Source organism: Trachinotus anak, unplaced genomic scaffold (genome assembly GCF_046630095.1).
Source record: "Trachinotus anak isolate AG129_WGS33_773 ecotype Australia unplaced genomic scaffold, CSIRO_AGI_Tana_v1 ptg000010l, whole genome shotgun sequence".
NCBI classification, from domain to species: Eukaryota; Metazoa; Chordata; class Actinopteri; order Carangiformes; family Carangidae; genus Trachinotus; species Trachinotus anak.
Genome location: NW_027273861.1, coordinates 10,136,366 through 10,155,572, shown reverse-complemented (window position 1 = coordinate 10,155,572; position 19,207 = coordinate 10,136,366). Strand labels below are relative to the sequence as shown.

Sequence of the window (19,207 nt, the reverse complement as noted above, 5' to 3'; positions counted from 1 at the left end):
TGCATCACTGCAGCAAGGTGTGAGGCTAAACCAGAGGTCAGCAAACGGTCAACAGCCCTGAACACTTCAAATCTTATTTCTCCATAGCATGAAATATTCATGATTAAATAAGCAACACTCAAATTTAAACATTCAAAAGCCCAGCTCTGCCCCATCAAGGCTTTGCTGGTATGGGCACATTAGATTTGACTGACAGTGACCAAATTTGCAATGGTGTAAGAAATTACCAACAACATAAAATCCATTTAAAGTAGCCTTTATGTTATTATTTGTGTCTAATGTGCACTTTTAATGAATCCATAGAGCTCTCGGGATTCTCTAATACTCACTTAGAGCCCTGACGTGTGATTTAAAGTGAATATCTTTCAGCTGGAGATGAAGACGCCTCTGGAAAATTTGCCACTATTAGTCTGGATTCTGCCTCATTATTTGAGTACAGGATGTTCTGCACTTCCTAGTTATTAACATGAAATAGACTCTTTCTAAAGTGGAGTTTGTAACCGTTCTGTAACGAATCCTGTACGGTTGAGTTGAATTTGACCTTTTCAAAAATCACTGCCTGTTTAACAATACAGGATGGCAGCAGAAAGTTACAGAATATATATATTATATTCCTTCTCTTCTAAACATGACATACTTTTCGTGGTATAGTTACTAGACCACTAAAATCATATACCATGTTTAAATGCATGCTGGTCCCTGGCTGAAATATTGATTCTTCTCTGCAGGCCTTTATTACCCTCAGAGTGGACTTTCTCTGCTAGAGTCTTCCTGGCTAAACCCGCAAAGATTCATAGCCATGAAATTGCTGATTGCAGTTGAGGTCTTATTCATAAAATGGAGAAAGAGCTGTTTATTTTTTATTTGGTCTCAACACTCACAAACACCATGGCTAGGGTGAGAATTAAAAGCATAAATCTTAGTGTTGTAAAGTAGAAAAAGACTCCAGAGGTGGCAGAGTTAGAGACAGAAGGACGAGTGTCCGAGTTGATCTTGGGCTGGACTTAGCTTTGGTCGAGTACACAGGTAATAGGAATTTAATGTGATCTATTGAACCTGACAAATAATCCCAAAAGGGAAATGGGGAGGAGCTGGCCCAGGGCCTTCTCCCATCTGTTTTCTGTTTGCTCTCTGTCTCTCCCCTCCTCTCTGTCTCTGTCTCTTTCTCTGTCCCCTTTCAATTATTCATATTCTGGTTTTGACACATGCCTGCAGTAAGCCTCCAGATATTCTGTCAACCGACACCACCCCCAGTTTGTCTGGCCGCTTTCTCACTACGCTCCCCTATATTCCTCTCCCTGCCTCCATTTCCCCGTCCTCCATCCTCAAACTCGCCAGCTCTCCTCAGAGAGGTGGGGATAAACAACAAGAGCAGGTTACATATTTATCCTGCAATCTAACATTCCCATTCAAACTATGTATTTTTCAATCAGCTGTGAACCACATTGAAACCTCAATTTCATATTTGTATTTCCTCTGCCATTATGTTAGCCTCATCAACTTTTCACATTCATTTGCTGCCTCTCCTGACAGATTCAAATAAATAATGTTGGCTGAAAGAGAAGCTGGTAGCATCAGTAGTGTGTTCGCTGCACCCAGCAATTACCACAGTCGCTGGCACCTGCTTATCCCCCCATCCATTTCTCTGCCAGCAGATAAGTGGAGCACTGCTCTCCTCGACTCCCTCGAGACAAGACTAGTGCCCAGGCCTGATTTTGTTGTACTGGGGAGTAAGTTGGATGGGTCTCTAATTAAGCCAGTTGGGCAGAGAGGACACTGAATGGACTTTGAGTGGACAGGCCTGCAGCGCTCTGTCTGAGGAGAGGAGAGGAAGGTACACACATATAGATACTGAAGAACAATGTGTTGTCACGGCCATATGGTACACAGTATTAATACTATGTTTTTATGAAATCACTCAGACTTGGTTCTCATTGTTCTGTGCATGACATTTTACTTTTGAAAAAAGTATATATTGCCTTATGGTATATACTTATAAACGTTCTTTGATGGACCAACTATGTAATGGGTACACATTTCTAAAAGACCTCACAACGTGGCATTTCTAAGCCAATATCAAGTTATGTATAAACATTCACACTAATTGACCTAGTTTTGTGATTGTGATCAGTATACTTTTGTGTACAAAGACACCTACATGCTTAAATCTCCAGGGGCAGCTGGAGAAAATCTCATTAAAAAATTGTGTGCTATCCCAAGGCCATAATATTGGTTATGAAAAAAAATATCTTTAGAGGTAATATTTGTGGTTAATTCTCCTTCTCCTTTTTTAAGTTTTTATATCCATAAAAATATATATTTGTGCTTTTTAATAGTAGTTTTACATCTCCTCTTTCAGGCTGTTCTCTGGACCTCTAGCAACCACAGGTCAGCCAATCAGAAGAGCCAAGCCTCACTTCTGATGTTTTTGTAAATGTACACATGGCCCAGCCAACCACAGATAACGGATTATAACCTTTAATTGTTGCTTGGTAAAACTCACCAGTAGATGCAAATAGCAATGGTCATTCAGCACAGTGCTGAAATGAGCCAAACAGGCTAAATTATGACTAAAATACTCCAGCTGGATTTGGTGTGGAGCTATACACTGAAGACTTGGGCCTTTTTCCAGTGCAAACTGCAGCATCTGCGTGACAGTCCGCGATGTTGCAGTGCCCAGATCCTATGTAGGAGTGGTGGAGCCTGCTGCTCCTTCATACAGCCCACTCTCTTTGGCTGCCAGACCCTCTGGGTGGACCGGTGCAGTGCCAGTGTGTGGTGAGGGCAGTGGAGCATGTGTAGCCCTCACAATCCAAGACCATCGAGGACATTAAGGAGGTTGTGTGATCGGGCAGCTGGGATTGCAACAGTGTGCAGTCCACACACACAGCCATAATAATAGCTGCTTTTCAGTCCAAGTGTAACTCAGAAAACAACACGAAAGCACAAAAAGTTATCCAATGAGCGGGAGAAGAATAGCGTTAAAAAGCTTAAACCTAAAACCCAAAAAGACCGTTGGTAAAGCCAAAGAAAACACTCGTAAGAGTTCTTGATAGAGATTGAATGAAAATATGTCAGATTTCAGGTATTACTTGGAGAAACCAAGTAGGGGTCCAGGTGGGCCGTGCTCGTGACTGTTTCATTGTGATGTCACAAATTACGGATGTGCTGATGGTTTGTTTGAAGGCACAGTTTCTGAAAACAGGCTGTGTGCATTTCTTTGATACTTTCACAGTAGTTATGTAGCACCTAGACCTGCCTTATTATAAAAAAAGACATTGATATCTCACTTTCTACAGTAAGGGACTTTTAACTATAAAGATCGACCACATTTGTGTTCAAATTTCTTCAGATATCAGTGAACTTGGAGAAATGAAGGTCAGTCTACACCACTTACCAGTAACTGTAGTGCCACCATGTTGGTTCTTACCACAGAATAATCTACCTGCCTACTGCAGTTCCTCCAATAGCGGATGTTCAGAGCTCTGCTTTATTGACCCCACTGCTCCTAAAATCCAAGGGGTTGTTCGACTCTTTGCCCCTGTGCTGCAGCGCTTAATGAGACCAGATGCTGACTCATATTAAGCCCAGTAGCTTTTTTTTTTTTTTTTTCAAACAGCTGTACTGACAACCTGCTCATCTGTTAGTTCACAGTGAGAGCAAGGGAGGATATTTGCAGTGTCTAGCATTCATCATACAGCATATTTCAGCACACCACAGAGATCTGTATTGACTTCTTAGTCACATCTTTCTCACCATTCATTTTGTCCAGCTGTAGAAATACTTCAAGTAAAATCCAGAAATTGCAGGGTTTCAAATGTTTGGTGAAATCATGTGTTTCTTCCTGATTTAAAAGATAAAAGTAATGGGAAGCAAAAATTATTTATGTCATCACATCTTTGCTTCTCTTCAAGCAGTTTAATTTCCTCAGACAAGTTTCAATGACTTGATGCCTGGTTGGACTAAAATACTGCTGTTCACTTCAACGCCACACCATTTAACACCATTATCTCACTGGGAGACTCAGGCCTCTTGTTAGGTGGCAGCAGATACCCACAACTCGTAAATTATCCTACAGAGTAATGTAATAGGAAATAGCAGGATCACAATTGTTTATTGAAGCTTTAACGATCTCAAACAGCATTAAGGCTCATGATCTGTGTAGTTTACATGGCAGGACACCCCATGCAGTTCCCTAATCAGCCCCACATTTTCAGTCAGTTACCGCTGGCTTTAGTGATGCTGCCACTGTCTGTCAACAACTACTAACACTGCCACAAAGCTACTGATGCTATTGATGTTAATATAGATCATCAGGGGTTTTTTTTACTTCGAAAGTCCCCCTCCTCCCCCAAAACAACTGAAGATATGTACAGTTTTCAAAGTTTCAGTGTAAACTTAGTGACAAGTAAGCTGGGCTTCATGTGTAAAACCAGTGGAGTGGCCTTTCAAAGCTAAGAAGTGATAAAGTTTTTCAGATTAACCTAACCAGACTCAAAATTCATGGACAGTTATACATGGATACACACCAATGTACTACACCAACACAAATGCCATCTCAGTCTGACTCCTCTGACTGGGTCTCAGTCTTTGATGTCAGCCAGGGCACCAGCAATGAAGCTGTCACACTGTTTTATCCACCCCAAACGCTGTCTGCCTGCAAAACCCCTGTAATCCAACCATGAAACTTGCCAGACTCACAGCATCATATCACCCCCCCCCACCCCCCCCCCCCACCCCCCCACCCCCCCCACACCCCCACTCACTCTTGTTTTCAACACCTCTCCCTCATCACTCAGTTCTTTTCCATGTTTTCAAGCATCTCTCTATCTCCCACATCTTCCCTCACTCTTTGGACTTTCCTCCTGACTCCCTCCTCTCCAGCCCCCTCTCCTCCCCTCCCATGACCTCTTGCCAAGGCCCCAGAGACTCAGTCAGTTGTGATGGCACAGGACTGTGGGATAGCAGCTGCAGTTTTAATGATTTTGCCCCCAGGCTCAGATCAGCCAGAGAAATACAGTTACCATTTTTCAACCAAATGGGAACTCTCACCCCTGCAACACCTCTGCAAAATGTGTGTACGTGTGTGTGTGTGCTGATTTGCATGTTTAGGCTTGATTTTGACATTACCTCTAGGGGATGGTGTGCATCGTTTTGTTCACTTTTACCCACAATAAAACAGATTTACACAGTTTTTTGTAGCCACTAGTAAAATGGCTAATGTTGATGCTGAAGATGGAAGCTCATCCAACTGAAAGTCCTCCTCCCTGTTGTCTCTATGTCTCCAGCCTCCATACTCTCCCTCACTCTGCAAGTTCTGCTGTTTGACAGCAGAACTGCGGCACGTCCTGCAAACACATTGCAATTAGCATCATGCGCTTCAGTGCATCCCAAACCGATCACTGATGAAGCTCAATCAATTCACTTTAATTATAACTTTCTCAGAAACACCTCTAATCTCTCCGAAAGTTTGATCTCTCAGGGGTTTGTTCAGTAACAAGCTGTGGCAGGTACTTTAAAAAGTAGCCATTTGGAAAGTGCTGTTTGTGTGTCGAAGTCTCTGTGTGTGTGTGTGGGTGTGTGTGGGTGTGTTTGTGTGTGCGTGCAACTGTATTTGCATCTAACCTGAATCACCTCCTCTCTTTTTTTCTCTCCCACCCTCTCTGTCCCTCCAGACATTGATGACTGCCAGTCTAATCCATGCCAGAATGGAGGAACCTGTATCGATGAGATCAACTCCTTTGTGTGTCTTTGTCTGCCCAGCTACGGAGGAGCTACTTGCGAGAAAGGTAACTATGTGGAGGAAAACACTGCTTTCTCTTCTTGCTCAATGGCCCACTTCATAAAGGGGTGTGCATTGGGTGGAGGCAGAGTGGAGAGGGAGGATACAGTAACAAAAAAAGTATATTGATTACGGGGGAGAAAATGGTGTGGAGAGAGAAGATGGCAAAACTTGCTAAAGAAATAACACAAGGCAGTGGGGGATGAGAAGGATGAGACAAAGACGGTGGAGAAGTAAGGTGATGTGAGAGTGAAGGAGCAGGTGGAGGGAGCAGGATGAAGATGAAGAGGGGGAGAGAGAGGGAGAGGAGTGTGGGGATGTGGTCCAGGAGGACAAGATGATGCTAAAAGATCAGGATCTGGAGACAGAGGTGGAGAGAAAACCAGGAGACTGAGAAGTTAATGAGGATGTGTAAATAGAGACAGAGGAGTATGTGAATGTAGACAAAGAGGTGGAGGAGGAGACAGAGGGGGAGAGGGAAGCCCTGTGGAATAATGTATCGGTTTTATACAGAACACCTGCGTCCAGCTGGTTTCCACTCTCATTATGGGAATTCCCCTGTGAGAAGGGGGATGTGAAGGAGGCTCTTCATGAACTGCATGTTACATGAAAACATGGCCGACATGTCGGTGCAAAACAACAGTGGAATACCCACAGCTGTTGTGTTGATTGTTTGGGTTTTTTACCTATTTTAACAGCAAAAAACGTAATAACTTAAACTTAACTTAGCTTAATCTGATTTTCACTTGGATTTTGTGTCCCCATGCAGCCAAGTTTGTTTATGTTTCCTGCTGTATAAGGAGATGCTAATCACTGCAGGTCAAAGTACACAAGGTTTTGTGACAGTTGAGAAAATGCTTCTGGTAATAGAAACCAGATTTGGGGGAGAAATGCATATGAGCTAACTATCATACAGACTCCTTCTAAGTAAAAAAAAAAAAAAAAAAAAGAATAGTTAAAATACAGATTAACTACATAAATTAAGCTGCGATAATGTCTGAGATTTTTTTTTAATGACAAGCTAAAATAATGACACTTGAGTACACAATAAAGCAGAGATTTTTCAAACTGTGAGGCACAATTCCCCAGGGTGGAGTGGGCGGATTGAAAGGGGTTTACACAGAGAGAGAGACGCAAAGCGCAAACCACAATTTGAAAAATGAAAAATTTATACTCCTTTGTGGAGTCATAACTGAACACACAGACATGATGCACATATTTTTAGATTCAACATGCCTCACACTTTCCAAGGATCCTAGTGTCTCCCATGTCCATCGAGAATAAACATCCATGAATTTGCTTTGAAATCTGTCTCTTACTATCAAAGTAATCCCGTGCTGGCTCTCTCTACATCCACGGCTCCATTGTAAATAGGAACTCTAGGAATAGGCAATTCGGCTCACTTTAAATGGTATGTATTTCCCAAATATAAACAGTTATAGGTAAAGAAATAAAGATGGAGGATGTTGAGGGGCACAGCTGTCTGAGTTTTTCCTGGGGGTTGCCCTCAGTGTCAGACTTTGAGAACCCCTGCAGTAAAGGTATGGTGGAATGCAATGAGAATGAAATAATAATGAGTTTTGATGTCTGAATAATTCAAATTATACATCTCTTAAAACACAAGATTTAAAACAACATAATTAAATTTTAAAGAATGAAAACAAAGAACAGTCGCTGGAGAGATGGAGGGGGTGTGAGATTATAAGGAAGGAGAGGGTGAATGAGAGAATAACAGAGAGGTGGAGGTGGAGAGATCTACAGTGAATTACACAAGCCTATAAAGCCAGGTTCCACTGGTCCAGCTCAACCTTTGCCCTCATCTCTCAGAACGGTGGCTATGAATATCTGTCTTTGCTCCGTGTGTCTGGCTTCCAGTGTCGGCTTTTTACTGCTGTGGTCTGGTCAGATCTGGGACTCTGAGGGCAGAGCAATCGATACAGAGACGAGGGAGAGAAGAGAGTGATGCCGGAAAAAAGCAGAATAAAGCAGGAAATTTTAAGTTTCATAGAAACTACAGTAGGTATGGCAGGAACTGATAGAGAAAATGATATGGGTGTGGAACAAAAAAAAAAACAGCTCCAAATTTTCTTTGCACTGACTCTGAGTAGTTTGGTACACCAGCCTCTCTCATGTACATCAGCTACTGACTCAATAATGACACATTTTCTGCTGAGTCGACTCAAGGAAAAGCTTCTGCTTTTCTCATCCAATCTAATTTACCTCCCCTGCTCTAACATCTGTTACTAAACTATCAATTCCAGTGGTTTCCAACTTGGGGGTATGGAAGCCACAAGGTTATGATTTACAGAAGAGGAAAGGGGGAAAGGTTTCTGGGACACAGAGAGATGTTCATTTTCTAAGGCTCTACTGTCACTTTTGCTCTCATCTTCACCAAATTAAACAAAAGAACTGCTTACAGCTCTCTTGTTTGATTAAGTGATCACGCTGTGGTTGTTGTAATTTTGTCTCTCTTTGTCACAATTAAAAGGACAATGCACTGATTTTACATATGAAGGTCACTTAACTTGTCACAAAGAGCACTTCATACCCTGTGAACACAGTTGTATAATGTCTTTCGTGGCTCTCAAGTCTGAGAAATAACCCTGATGATTATCTCAGCTTGGCTGTGGCAACCACACATTTTTAGGTCACAAACTCACATTATTGAGTTTGAAAGATGTGGGCACTTGCCAGGCAGGGATGGTGTAACAAAAGAATCTATTGAGTTGCATTATGGGAATTGTAGGTTGATCCATATGCAGACTAAAAATCAGGATATCTTGGATATCTTGGCTGCTTCAGTTTTGATCTTTATTCTGTCTCTTGCAAGTCCACCAACCTCATGGAAGCGCAACACTACATTGCTGGAGTGTTCCTTTAATATTACAATGTTCAACATTCCTGTTAACTCTTCGCTGCCCTTCTTGATCTTTCATCACAGCAAATCTTGCTTTGGTAACTGCCCCTTTGTGATTTCCATGTGTTTATGGTTGCCTCTTAAATATTTATGCCCCTCCTGTGGTAGAGCTCATGAATAAATAAACAAACAAAAAAGCAGCACTGAGCATATGTGAATTTGTGTGTGGAGATTTAAGTGGGATTCCCTTTAAAGCTCCCCTTAAATGTTAAATCAGGGCAGGTCATTTAAGTGCGAGATATGGAAACACTTGATCGATCGATCAAGAAGAACCTCACAAGTTCGGATTGTGCCAGCCTTCAGTGGTGCATGCACACACCATACAGTGTTTTGTCTTTTTTTTAAAATCTTGACTCTCACCAAACACACACATGCATCACCACAGCGTGCCTCTCGTTTGACATACACCGGAGCTGTGCGTCTGTTTCCTCTCCTGCTGCGTCGCTGCCTTCATGGCTGATTGGGAGCAGCAGGTCTGATTGTGTAAATCTAAAGTCTCTGTTTTCCTGTCGCTTTTATCTCTCGTCACTCCGCGTTCGCAGAAATATAGGATTCAGCTGTGAAAAGTACAATTCACAACAGGCGTCGCTCTGCCATTTCAGCGTGATCTCAGTTTGATATCCAGAGGGAGGTCTGAACTGCGACACGAACGGTGGAAATGAACTCATTCATTCCACCGAGGCGTTTCATCCATTTAAATGTCATCCAATTGGTCTCTGTCTCACTAAAGTGGTCCAGTTCTCCCTGTCTCATTGGCTGTGTGTGCTTGAGTGTGTGTGTGTGTGTGTGTGTGTGTTTGTGCATGTTCAGGTGTATGCATTGTGAGCTAACAGCCTAGGATGCTGGGTAGATATGGTCTGCTGCTGGCTCCCTCTGGCCTGTTACCATGGTGATCCCATCTGAGAGTCAATAATAGTGAGTTGACGGGGCTGAAGTCCTGCAGTGAATGTAGTGAGACAGAGGAAATGGCTAGTTATTCTTCAGTTTTTACAATTATAGTGTTTTTGCAGAAGAAGACAGATCCTTTATTATGATTTTACACACACAGGAAATTAGACCTATGCATTTAGCCCATCCCTGAGTGTTGAACACACACACACACACACACACACACACACACACACACACACACACACACCCCACAGCACTGATTCTCTGCTTCTCTAACCTCAAGGCCACAGCTTTTTGTTTCCATTGTTAAGGAGATTCGTTTTTTGTCTGTCTTGAAACGTAAGAGTTTTGATCATTTCAGTGTTTGTATTATTTTAATTATCAGCGCTGTAGTTATAGCCATGGGAAACAATTGAATTCATCCTTTTGTAGTTGTTTTTTCAAAAGTTCTGTATCAGTAATGATGGATATTTGTTTGAAAGAATAGCCAGTTGTAATTAGAGTAACAAAGACATCAGTCAGTTGCTTCACTCTCATCTCATCCCAGCACTGAAACTGACTGTTGAGTCTCCTGCTGTTTTTTTGGTTTGCTGCCTAATCAGCAGAGGCACAAACCAGAAAGTATTAGCCGCCTCCTTCTCATCAGCTTCTTTCCTCCAGTCTGTCCTTTTATCCACAATTCGTTTCCTCCTCAGTCTTTCTAGGGAGAAAAACGACATAATGTGTGCGAGTGAGAGTGTGGATTTGTTACTTTGCGATTCCACTATTCCACTGTAGACACCTCTGTTTCATGTTGCCTTCCCTTTTTTTTTCTTTCCTCTCCCTACTTTTCTGCTGTCACTCCCTGCACTTCCTCCATCTTTTTGTGCCTCTCATCTCTGGTGCACCGCAGGTGGCTTTGTCATGCTCTGTGAGTGTGTGTGTGTGTGTGTGTGTGTGTGTGTGTGTGTGTGTGTGTGTGTGTGTGTGCGTGTCAGTGCATCTGCTGTTTTGCAGTGACTGCGTGTGTGCGCTGATGTTTGTGTGATCCCTCTGTGAAGTGAGAGATCTTTCAGCTAACAGACCTTCACGCAGACACCGACACACACAGAGGCATATGTTTTTATCCTCATTGACATTATACATTTCCTAGCCACCTATGATTAGCCAAACCACAACTTTACTTTAACCTTAACCCTAAAACTAAGCTCTGGCCCTAAAACAGCAAAACAAAAAATCACTTCAAGGCCTAAAGCTGAAATTGGGTCTAGTAAAGATACAAAGGCACAGACACTTCTTCTGTTTCTTCTCCACTTTGGCAGCACACTGATGCATTAGTGGCCACATACACACATGAACAAACAAAACTCAGTCTACCTACCCGTGTACCCTTCCAAATATCAAAAGATTTCTTCCCTGTCTGTTTATTCAGCAGCATCTTTGACGGCAGTCGCCCACTCCGACTCCAAGCAGTGAAATTACAGTGGGGTGCAATAACTCGTAGTTACAAACTACCGTCTTAATAAAACAATAATCTAAACAACAGGAAATAAGGTCTGTCTCTCTCTCTCTCTCTCTCTCTCCCTGTTTCCTAACAGAACAAATAATCCACAAATTGGAAACAAAAAGCCTGTGTTAAAAGGATTGTGTAGCTAATTAATCCCAAGGTGTCTGGCTGCTGTTTGGTTATCTGTGAGGAATGTGTTTGCTGCTGCCCTAAACTCACAGAGAAGGCCAGCTAGGAGTGGCTGACATTTCATCCATCCTCTCCAACGCCCCGTCTGTTCCTCGCCCTGTTTCCATACGTCAAATCATTCGTATTTATTACTTTTGTTTCTGGAAAGACGTGTTACATCCCCCAGTAGGCTGCACGGCGGTTAGCAGTGAGTATGACTGGTGGAGCAGAGGCTAACACACCAATGGGTTTACCCCTGAAGTGTGTTCGTGCAGTTTTCAGCCTTCAGAAAGTGCAGCAAGACAATTATCCACCACAACATCTAAGTCAGGTGTAGGTTCAATTGCTCCAGGCAGGAGGCTATTTGCATTTTCAAACACATAATACACACGCATGCAAAGACACACAGGGATAAGTTGCATTTGACAACAAAACAAAAACAAGACAGCAAGACAGGGAACCTGCTGCAAAGTAGAGCACATCCTTCCCACAAAGGGGACGGTGGGTGAATCTGGGGCAGACAGATACAAAGACCTTCCAGTACGTCACCACCAACAGCAACACTGGTGCTGCAGACGTATGTGGTGTAACCTACACACTGAGACTAATGATGAGCAGAGCAGACTCAACTGACTAACGATGGCAAGCATTACAGAAAGCTCCAGATGCAGTGCTTCTGGCTCTCTGTCACTGCACATTGTCTATCACTGTCTTCATCTAACTCATCCGCTTTCATAGCCTACCTTTACTTTAACGCAGGCAGCGTCTCTTGCTTGCAGTGAAGCTGATGAGGAATCAGTGGGGGGTAAATATTGCGTGCATTCTGTTGCACATTACAGAAAACGTGGGCATACAGAGTGTGCTCTTGTTTCCACGGCCCTGGTAAAACAGCCCATCCCTTAGAGCTACGTCCACACTGAACAGTTCTGCAGCTCATGATATATACATCTAACACAAAATTAAATGTCAGTGAATGATGTATTGTACCCTTTACGTCTGACTTTCATGCAGGAGATTTGAATCTGCATCCGACCACAGAACTGCAATTCATGTTCTCATTTTTATGAGCTCTAACCGCAGTATTTCCCCAACCTTAACTAAATGTTTTAGTTGTCTAACCTTACTTTAATCGTTTAGCATTTATCTCCCCTCATTCAGGGAGGGATCTATACCAATTTTCCACATCATAGTCTTTTAACAGGTCTTTGGTAGTACTACTGCATATGTGAAAAAAGTTGGATAAAGTCGTCTGTGAGCTGTGTGAAAACTGATGTCCTCATATGATGTCACATGAGTCAGCGTTGGATGGGGCTGAAGACTAACATTTTGAAAATGCAAAGAAACTCCCATGTGTTGAGGTCCAACGGTTTGTTGTGTTTTTTTTTTTGTTGTTGTTGTTGTTGTTTCCACCCTGATCGTCTTCATACCAAGACTTTCTTGTTCTACAACTGCGTCATCTGACTTCCTGCTCTGCTCCTATTATAGTAATTATGACCACTAGAGGACATTGTCACTTAAAACATAAACATATGTCACTTTGGGGCACTTGCTGAAATGACTGGTGCTGTTGTTCTTCTTGTGATGACAGACTGGACTGAAGTGTTGGCGGTCAAGTTGTGTTGTTGATAATGTAGGAACCAGGTTTTAACAAGGACAAAGAATGCACGGAATACAGATGATATCGCTGATCTGTCTTTTTTATGTACTCTTACTTGAAATGTAGCTGCAAGTTTCAGCTGATTTGGTTCATCACAGGTCACTTCATATTTCATGTCATTGCCTCTGGGCCAGATTTGTTCACTCTTGAATTGATATTGGTCAATTAGATATGTCACTCCAAGCTAATCTCCCCTCCACACTCTCAGGAAGCCACAGGGCACTGAGCACTTTGGCTGAGCTTGTGGTCTACAAACTGCATTTTGCTGTTTGACATTAGTTCCTAGTTCCCTGTTTTCCTAGTTCTGTTTGTTTTTTTGTGTTTTTTCTTTTTTATCTTATTATTCTTGGAGGGATTTTGTGACTCATCGTCTGCTCTCAGGGTTGACAGAGGGACTGAGTAAGAAAGGCATCTGAGTCCACAAACTTTGCTGCTTTTTCTCTGCAGACTTCGCTGTCGCAGTCTAAACTGGCGACTCAGCAGAAAGCTCAGCTCAGAGTTATTCTTTGTGCATCCTCCGGGTCTTTAAAGGCTATTAATGCTAATGAAGATTCATGCATCCTAATAACATGTCGAGAGGGACACGTGCCAGGACTGAGAAGAGAGGGAGATGGAGCTTGTTGTTTTACCTCGCCCACAGCAGTGTCCTGAAGAGACATCCACACTCACAGGCAGGTGCACACATAACATATCCCTGAAGTTTTGCCCAAGCCTGGCAGAGGCTATTCGTATGGATTAACAGCAAGCCAACGCTCTCACTCCATATGCTATTATGTTCAACATTCGCCAGTTTTCTCTCCATACAGGAGAGCTGGAGAGACGAGGGGGTAACTCATTCTCAGTCAAGGCGCTTAATTAGACAATGTTCCTGAAGAAACTGTCACTCTCAACTCCTGACTGGAAGGAAGTTCAGTCAGAAAGCAAACTGTGAGGTATAAAAAGAAAGGGAGCAGGTGTTGCAACAGATGAAAAGAGAGGCAGAGATGGAGGGAGAGAGGAGGCTCTGTGTTCCTCTGCAGTGCATTATTGAACGTTTCTGATGGAGTGGTGTAAAACAGTACTTGGAGCTGTGCTAGAGGTTCAGTGTGCCACTGCTCTTCTTTCTGACATTCCCAGGAAAATTCTACGAGTGCCCCGACAGCAAAGTTACGAAGCCTGGCTTATACTTTTGCTCTATATTTTGTCTTTCATTTGCTGGTGGTGGTTCAGCTCCTCCGCAGGAACTTTTCCAGCAACCTTTCGAGGAACTCTGGAACTTTACCTGCAATCTACCACAGCAACCGCTGTTCCAGTTTTGTTTCCTGCTCCTGTGGTATTATTTACAACTGGATCTGACTCTCCATTCAGATTTGAAGACACACAGTCATTGCATGTCATGAGTATCAATGGAAAAAAAAAAAAGTTGTGGGTCTGGCTTCCCAACTAGTCACAAAAAAGGAGGAAGTGTGCAGCAGTAATATACTTTATTTGCTAAAGGTTTTAATGAGACTGAGCCAGGTGACCAGACTTTCGGGCTTTTTCACTCTCCCTGTCCACCTCTGTGGGTCTCCAACTTCCACGCAAACATCAGACAGTGTCACAGCTGTTATTTACAAAGATCAACATGATGTTTGTGTTGTGTGCAACAAAGGCAAATTCTCTTTTCATTGATCTAATCTGCCTAATCCTTGTTTTCAGATGTGGGGGAAGCAAAAAACACCGATGTGGCACAGGAATAATGTAGTGGTAGCGTTAGGACCACTGGCTCCTCAGTTCCTGGTAATCTCCTTGAACTGTTTTGTTTTGCCCACTTGGGGTTGGTTAGCAAACAGCAGACACAGAGCAACATTAACAATCCTTTGAGGTTGTGTTTTCTGGCCACTTGGTTTTCGATTTTTTTTTTTTTTTTTTTTTTTTTCACCTATTGCTTTTGCTGAAAACAACACTGATGGGAGCGGTGACACTGGACTGAAACAATGAGCCGAAAGATGCTATAAAGCAGGGAAACTGTTGAGTTGGGTTTCAATTACCTCCACCTGGTTTATGTTTTCACCTGTCTCTGTTTGGATCACGTAGAAAGTACTGAACCAGTTTTGCATTTTGGTGGAGGGATGGGGCGTTGACCAGGGAAAAACCCATTCAATTTTGATCCAGTTAAAGATCCAGGAATTTTTTATCACTTTACTAAACATTGTGAGATGCATTTTTTGACATTTTCATCACCTCCCTAGGAAATAGTCTATTAAACTTAAATCAAGCTATACTTGAGAATAAACGTGTGTAGGATTGTTTGGCCTTGGCTGAGGTTCACACTTTCCTGAGTGCTGTTCTACTTCTCTGTGGATGTGCTGCTACAAGAAACACCTTCCGTACACATAGTGATTTGATCCATTGATGATATGAAAATATTGACTGTAGCAGCTTTTTCAAAAACAGTAGCACACACACACACAAAGGTGTTTTTTTTTTTTTTGTGTGTGTTTACTTACATTAGCTGCACACTCATGAACCATTACCTGCATTCCCATGCAGACAGTGGTCGTAAATGAACCGGCCAACCGCGTGTGCTAGCCTTGCCTTATACGCTAATTACACAAAGTGTTGAAACACATCAACTGGACCAGCTGTGTGCATGCTGTATGAATTTTTGCCTATTTACTGTAAAAGCCTGTGCTGCCCTCGCTTTTACCTGCACGTCCTCCATCAGCATCGATCTGCAAAGACACATCTATGGGTTAATTATGCAGAATGAGCCTTCAGACTGGCATCAGTCATTCATGTTGAGCTCTGTGGCTGTTTTACTGTAACATCCATTACTCCTAATTGTGAGAATCACACCGTTAGGATGTTCCATTAATCAACACTGCCCTCATAATAACCATTAATAATTCCACAGCTGTTTGCAAATTCTCCTCACATTCTCACCTTTTGTCACTGGCTATCTGCAGATTCTCCCTCAGCTCCCTCTCTCTACGTCTCTCACTCTCTCTCACGCTACACTTATTTCCTCTCTCTTGGGGCTGCTGTCATCTGCCCACTTGCAAATGGGACACTGAGCTGCCAGCCTTCAAGGAGTCACACCGGGAGGAGGCAAAATGGCAGCACGTGCACGCGCACGCACACACACACATGCAAACACATGCTGTTTCACCATTCAGGGGATCTAAAAAAGGCAAGCAGCAGAAATATCACTTGGTGATGTGGATAAACGACCCAATCAGTCAGCTGGAAGTGTATGGCCTTTTATTTCCTAACTGCCGTTCGCTGAAATCTGTGGGAATATTAATCGCTGAAACGTACCCCCTACCTCTCTCTCCGCCTGACAGAGAGAAAACGGGGGGAAAAAAGACGACTTGAATGTCTAAATATTTGAAGAGGTTGATGTGATGTCGGGCTTTGAGCCTCACTGTCAGCGAGTGGGAGAAGAAATCAGCAGAGACTTGGTTGAAGATCTGAGGGAGAGAAAACATGCCTGTTTATTTTTGATCACTCTTTTTTCTTCCTCTCCCTCCATCTCTCTGTCTCTGATTCTCTGATTCTTTCATTTTCTTATTCTATCTCTCTCTCTCTCTCTCTGTTCTGTCCTCCCACTCTGTATCTCACTGTGTTTGATGTACTTAGTTTGTCTGTCTTAGGTTTTTTATCTTCCTTGGACACCAAAGTTTTCTAGTAGAAATTGGCCAGCTCTAGCCTTATATACACACAGACTCTGGGCCGACTGCCAGCGCAGCAGAGGGTGTGTGATTCAAATAAGGCGTGTGTGTTTAATTTATAGATGTGCATATTTGTGAGTGTTTTTTGTCTCTCTCTCGGTGACACCTACCCCGACTCTCCTGTCCCTGTTCCTGTAGATAACATCCCTTTCTCCACCTCCATGAGCCAAACTGGACCCACTCCCGATGCTAATGCAATGTACCAGCTGCCATGTGGGCAAACACTTTGGACAGGTAGCTTGCAGGTCTGATTATGGAGTGAAAGGGTAAGGCAACAGTCAGCAGAGAAAATGACAGCAGCAGTGAGTGATTTTAGCCGCGTGAGGCCAGAGATAACAGTAGTAACACTGGGCCTGATAATGCTAATCTGCAACTGTGTTCAGAAGCATGCTCTCACAGGACAAGGAGGTGTACAACTGAAAAATGCTGATTCAAATACAGGCTGTCTCCTTTGAAACTGATTGGATTTTCTAATGTATTATAGATCTCACTAGGACAAACTTTTACATAAAGGTCCATTGCTGGATGACGTTGCATAGCAGCAAATGTTGAGCCTGGTTCAAATTCTCGCCAGATGACGCTGCATTTTTCGGCCGGAGCCTGACGAACTGGCCTTATTCAAATTAGTAAGAGGGTAGATTTTTTTATTAAAGATCAGGAAAGACTGTCAGTCAGAAGGCAGCTAAGCCTTTCTACGAATACCCAGTCTGTTGTTTTTCTTTGGAGCTTATTTCAGCATTAATTAATCCAAACACAGGGAAGCAATCTGCAAAAATCTGTAATGGTTTCCAGTTCATTAGTGTCCTAGCATTTGCAGACATAAGGCTTGGACCGAGTGAGAGTTCATAACAAATAATAGCTTCATCTTGCAATATGAACGAAGGTTTGGTGCAAACAAAGGGAACCGAGTCGTTTCTGAGAGCCGCTGTTTTCATCGTTGTGCTGAAATTTCACTGCCTGCCCTAAATCCACTTTTCATCCACTTTGCATGACAGTATGAACAGAGCCAGTCACAAGAGGTAGAAGTGTTTGGTGTGCTCCACCACGCTGAACACAGCAGCATTTGGATGCTCTAATGCAATAAAAGCAACAATAAAGCAGAGTGCAGTTATTTGCAAATCAAAAATACCATTTAAAGCAGGGTCAACAGTCTTCACCACCACTTAAAAACACAGCAATGGTGGAACTTCATCACTCACTCACTCAGTTGGTGGGGAACAGACATTAACATTTAAAAGCTCGCCTCCAGCCAAAAAGAAAAAAGAACCATGGGTCGTTCTTCTTGAACGGCTCTCAGAAAGAAACAGAGCCTTAAGATTCGCCTCCCTTCAAAGAGCCGTTGTTCACATCTCTAAACATGATCATATTTGTCCCAGTCCTTACAGAAACCATGAAAACACAGAAAGCCATCAGATTTTTTTTTTTATCACTAGTCTCCAGCAAGTTAAAGATATTTTTTGATTAATTGTAGCTTCCTACAGTGTTAAGTGTGCTCATCAACAAGCAATGCAAAAGAGTTTGCAGGAAACCATCCGTACTAAAATATGAATCCAGTTCTTTCTAGCAAGCGAACGAATTGGCCTAAAACAGATAATCTACTCATGTCTGAAATTATGAGTAGATTAGTGCATTGTAAATGGGAATCTATTCTTAGATAAGGAGGGCATGCACACAAAAGTCCAAATGGGAAGGTAAATCCAGGCTCATCTTGCAGTTAAGGCAACAGGACTAACCAGAGAGCCACTCAGCCGCCTACAGGACGCTGCGAATGTTACAGTGGCTAATTGGGTTTCATGTCTTTTGCATGTTTCGAGGTCGTCAGATTAAATCCCCAGACTATCAGGAGAAATTTGAGCTGCCAAAGTAATGAGGCACATCTCCGCATCTACAATAACTGTCAAAGCAACTTACAGCATTGCTCATTAGATAAAATAAGGACGGGAGTAAAAAGATTATCTGACCTGAAGTTCAAGCAGTATTCAATGTTTGTGTCAGACTAAATACAGAAAAAACATCAGAGCTCATATTTTTACGTGTGCTTAAAATACTTCAAACAAACAATTAGGTGCTTGTTATTATATATTAATGACCCAACATGCATCTGCTAAAAGTAATACTTATGTAGGCTACTGTGGCACTAAGGCAAAACACAGAGCTGGTGATTCACCACTGTAGTTGGTGTGTGTGACAGATCTTGGTCTAATGATGTACTCTGTAAATGCGGTTTAGCCAGATGAAGGACGGGAATTTATTTTAATGTCAGTTTTGTCATATTTTTATGTGGATGACATGGATTTATGTTCTCAAAATGTTTGCGGTGTGATAAACCTCATTTCATATGTAAAGAAATGCTAAGAATTATTCGTACCATGATCCAAGTCTTGTGTATGCATGGATATCTCCTTCCTCAGTCACTCTTCCTTTAAGCCACTGCAGTTGTTAATCAGCTGTGAGTCTGCTGTTATTCACCCCCGCCCAGTAATAAGATTTAAGCCCCTGCCTGCCTGCTTACTAAGGCTGGGTATTATTTGAAATTTTACATTACAAAGTAACATAAGTAAAGATAAATTAAACTCAAGCAGCCACACAAGATCTTTGGCTTCATGAAATACTC

The 19,207-nt window shown here is 42.5% G+C and overlaps 1 protein-coding gene across 7 annotated transcripts in view; it reads left to right on the top strand.

The window, feature by feature from the left end:
* The window catches only part of ncanb (neurocan b), a 188,225-nt gene that overhangs the window by 144,816 nt on the left and 24,202 nt on the right, over nucleotides 1-19,207 (top strand). For 6 of the 7 annotated variants that reach the window (XM_071487450.1, XM_071487448.1, XM_071487449.1 and 3 more), the window contains one exon: nucleotides 5,676-5,789. In XM_071487450.1, coding sequence (XP_071343551.1) covers nucleotides 5,676-5,789 — 114 coding nt within the window. Of the gene's footprint in view, nucleotides 1-5,675; nucleotides 5,790-16,731; nucleotides 17,083-19,207 lie in introns of those variants that run through there. The other variant, XM_071487454.1, reaches the window with a different exon arrangement.